Below are 4,208 nucleotides of genomic sequence, written 5' to 3'. Positions count from 1 at the left end.
GCAGAGAAGCGAAGCTGGAGTGGGACAGAACGTGGGCGAAGGAAACGACCAGTCGTCCGACGAAACGCTTGATTGAAGCACCAACAAAGAAGACGCTAGAATACTGGACGGGCTTGCGCAAAGCGACGACATCGATTCTGATGCAGCTTCGAACTGGGCGAATAGGCCTAGGGGCTTACCTGAATCGTATCAACCGACGCGAAACAGCGCGGTGTGATTGCGATCTTGGTAGCCAAACAGTGACACACGTCCTGCTGGAATGCCCCTTGCACCAGGACGAGCGAGACTGGATGAGAAGCGCTCTCTCATACCAGGGAGTCGCTCTCCACCGGGACGAACTCCTCACACGATCGGAGACCCGCACAGTTATGGCCGAATTCATGGTCAAGACCGGCCTTCTAGGCCAATTTCAGACAGTCGATCCCACGGCTCTAGGCGAGGAGCAGGGGGATGACAAAGGAGCGGAGAGAATGACCCCTTAGACAGTGTGACGGAAGAAGAAGGATGGCGCCCGTGAGGAGTGCAGTGCCAGGTCCTCTGCATTCCCTTGATCTAAGCGAGCGCGCAAGCGGCAGCCGACAAGACTGGACGGTTGGGGAGAAGTGGACGTCGGAACGGTGTGGTGAAGTGGCCAGGGCCTCCCACCCGCGATCAGGGGTAAATGACGTTCATTTTGGCTTTTTGTTTATCATGTTTGCATCCGTGCATTTCTTTTGTTCAATTTACATCTTTCCATTCGAGGGCGATTGACCAGAACTTCGTACGAGTTTCCAACGGTCGCCCAGTGGGCTGGCGACCACTTTTTCCAGCTGTCGGCAGGCCTGACAGCACCCCCGCATAGCAGCATATATATAGAGCGAGCTACATCGGGCAAATGAATACATCATCATCATCATCATCATACCAACAGTAGAGCGGGTTGTTTTTTGGGCATGAAGGAGTAAATTGGCCATATCTCTCAACATAGGCAGTGTAAGAGCAGCACCTCTGATATCCATATCCAATAGCCATTTTTCAATCGATTGCTCTTCAATTTCAGAGAAAATAAAGCGATTGTGCCGTTTTTCAGAAGCAGCTTCACGCCCATTAAGGCGGGCCTTCAAAGTTGAGACTGGTAAATCAAAAGACCGCGCAGCAGCTGCAGCAGAGGGATATTTACCATCTTTTATAGCTTTTATAGCTAATAAAAGACGGCCCTCCTGCTCTATTAATTTTTTTTTTCGATCAGACCGTTGGGGGGCATGATTATTGGGGTAAACAAGATATGTTATTTTTTGAGATGGGTTTTTAGTGGGGCCGCTCGGTCAATTCGGTCGCTCGGGCAATACGTTATCACGTTATTGGAAACACGGCTTACCAATGGATAAAGCCACCATGGATTGCTTTTCGGCGGATATATAGATCGAAACTAGTGAAGCCATACTTTGGTAGGCTGCTCCCAAAAACTGCTCTAGGGTATACCAGATTGGTTGTCTGCATTCTCCGTGATATGGAAGATGGCGGCCATAACCGAGTAGTAGGCGAATCGAACAGCCGATAATTCAGATTGAGCATCTAGCCCTTTCCATGCCGGATGCAGACGGGAGACCTATACAATCAGTTACTGACGCAAGTCAATTAAGACGCAGTATTTTCCTCACGTGCTCGATTCTCTCTTGAATCAGTTGCATATCCGCCAACCAATGTTCCCGGATTCCATGCAAAGTTGCTAAATCACCTCCTATCGACATTGATGACCGCCCCTTAAGATACGGCACGACAGCAGCCTGGACCCCAGCAAGTGCCATGTGAATCTGGAAGAGGTCCGCTATGGGACGCCGATAGCTGAATAGGCCTAAAGTGAAGTGACCAATATGAATGTCAAGTAAAGTTTTGAATCTCCCCATCTTGAAAGCAAAGTTTGTATCTAGCATATAACACCAGGCGAGACAGTAATACTGCTCTTCGCTCAGAGAGCCTCCTGTCTTCATGACAGTGTCAAGGCCCAGGCATACACACACCCTGCAGGCAGCTTTGGTAAGCTCCCAGCATATAGCGAGGTCTCCGGATCCTTGATGGAGAAAAATCTAATTTCATTAGATGCAATAATTTCTTCTGACTATTTGAATACTCACACCGGAGAGGAGTGCCTGCAAGAGTCCGAGCGAAGGTATCATCAAGAGAGCTGTGTTCTGAAGAGCTGCTTTGGCTGCCGTCTGGAATTGAACCAGGCTATTTGCCAGTTCGTGGATCAGTTCACTGTCAATTCCAGCGTGGATGATGGTGGTCAGAAATTTAGAGGCCATGGCATTGACACAAACAGTGCTAATGAGCAAGTCGTGAGGGGACCTAGACCTATGAAGGAGGGTAAGTGCCATTTGCTCGAGTGTTGCACCACAGATATGCCTGAAGTAATCCCCAACAAATGAGCCAAAGCTATCCTCCTTGATATCTAGTAATACCAAAATCAGCCTGTCACATTAGTCGAGCTCTACCAAGTATAAAGACGTACCCTTTATCATCCATGCTAATAATTCAATAGAAGGGGTTTCTGTTTGCTTCTCATTGACAGCGACTTCACTGGCAACGTGCGCGGAGCCCTCAAAGCTTTCTGAGGGTTGAAAAGCCCGCCTCAACCCCGATTCCAATTTCTGGCGGCTATTGACGGGGAGCCATTCCAGTTTGTCTCGGTGATATCGAATGGTGACATGAGAATCATGATGGGAGAGAGACTTATCGGAGCCGGGAGATGGCCCACGATATTGTTGATAGTCCGGCCTGGGATATCTGTTGGATGTGACTACAGAATTATCGTGTGGTCCTAATGATAGATTTTGCGCGTCTTGGGATCTTGAGGTTGGTCGAGATGACTTCGGACGTGTTTCACCGTTGCTTTCTATCACCGCAAGCCGAGTGGTTCTTTTGATTCTTTTTATGACTCGCTGACGTGAACATATGGCATTCCTGTCCTGGCAGTTACCACATGGGTTACCTCTGTCACAACGGACCTATGTTTAGTCAGTGAAAGTTTCCATACGAACTTATTGTAAAATAATTCAATCCATACCTTTCGAGTGAAGCACGAGTCGCACTGGGGTTTGTTTGTAGCCATTAGTATTGTTCGCGTGGCAATAATGGGAGACAAGTACCACTGGAAAAGGTGTAGAATGATTCTTTAGTAATTGTTCTGATGACATAGTGGTAGCTAACGAGAGAGATAGGCGCAAAGGAAAATAAAGAAAAATGTGTTTTCCATTCTGTATTTTCAAATTGAGGAAATCACTATATACAGTCAACTCTCGCTTATACCACGGTGGGATATTGCACATTCTTGATAATAACACATCCCTTGCTTGGATGGCCCCTTCATTCCAGTTTTTTCCATATAAATTGACAGAATATAACACATTTTGTTTTACCACACTTTCTTCCTCTCAAATCTGCTTAGTCAGCGCAATCAACCAATCAGAATGCCTCAATCTACAAGCTCTCCTACCCTCCCGACCCCACCCAAGCGCGTCAGAATGGGACCAAAGCGTACCAAATTGGGTATATCAGACGCGCAGAACCAGGCACTACGGGCATTTTGGTCTAATACTAGCCCAAAGCCCACGCAGACTGCATGTGCTAAGTGGTTTGAGGACCAATTCAAACAAGTGATTGACCGGTCAACCATATCAAGGATCCTTTCATCCAAATACAATTATCTTGATACGGGCCCTGCAGGGGCAAACAAACGATCTTCATCCTCTCATTGGCCATTATTGGACCAAAAGCTATATGACTGGGCAGATAACCAAATTGGCAATGGAATACCAATAAATGGCCCTTTGATCCAAACTAAAGCAGCTGAGCTTTGGAGACAAATACCGGAATACAAAGATCGGACCAAACCTCAATTCTCTGAGGGTTGGTTAACTCGCTTCAAACAACGCCACTCTCTTCAATATCATACTTTCCACGGAGAAGCTGCCTCAGTCCCATCCTCGGTACATGATCAGATCAAAAGCACCAAATCGATTTGCAATCAATTCAAACCGTCCGAAATCTACAATATGGATGAAACTGGCCTATTTTGGCGACGTATGCCAAATGGTGGTCTTTCAAAGGGAAAAATTGCTGGCAAAAAGCTTGATAAAACACGAATCACTATTGTTGTTGCATCAAATGCGGATGGTTCCGATCGAGTCCCTTTATGGTTGATTGGCACAGCAAAACCCCTCGCGCAC

At 47.1% G+C, this 4,208-nt stretch overlaps 1 protein-coding gene across 1 annotated transcript; it reads right to left on the bottom strand.

Moving 5' to 3' along the window:
* Positions 1-1,450: 1,450 nt before the first annotated feature.
* On the bottom strand, positions 1,451-3,091 carry N7446_011917 (Zn(II)2Cys6 transcription factor; the record flags this gene model as incomplete). The annotated part of the gene is made up of 5 exons (XM_058520659.1): positions 1,451-1,588; positions 1,641-2,066; positions 2,115-2,431; positions 2,492-2,987; positions 3,047-3,091. The coding sequence occupies 5 exons, from the start codon at positions 3,089-3,091 to the stop codon at positions 1,451-1,453; spliced, it is 1,422 nt and encodes a 473-aa protein (XP_058366945.1).
* Positions 3,092-4,208: the final 1,117 nt, after the last annotated feature.

This window comes from Penicillium canescens, assembly GCF_028828765.1.
Source record: "Penicillium canescens strain IBT 15451 chromosome Unknown utg000009l_segment0_segment0, whole genome shotgun sequence".
NCBI lineage: Eukaryota > Fungi > Ascomycota > Eurotiomycetes > Eurotiales > Aspergillaceae > Penicillium > Penicillium canescens.
This window is presented reverse-complemented; position numbering and strand designations above follow the sequence as displayed.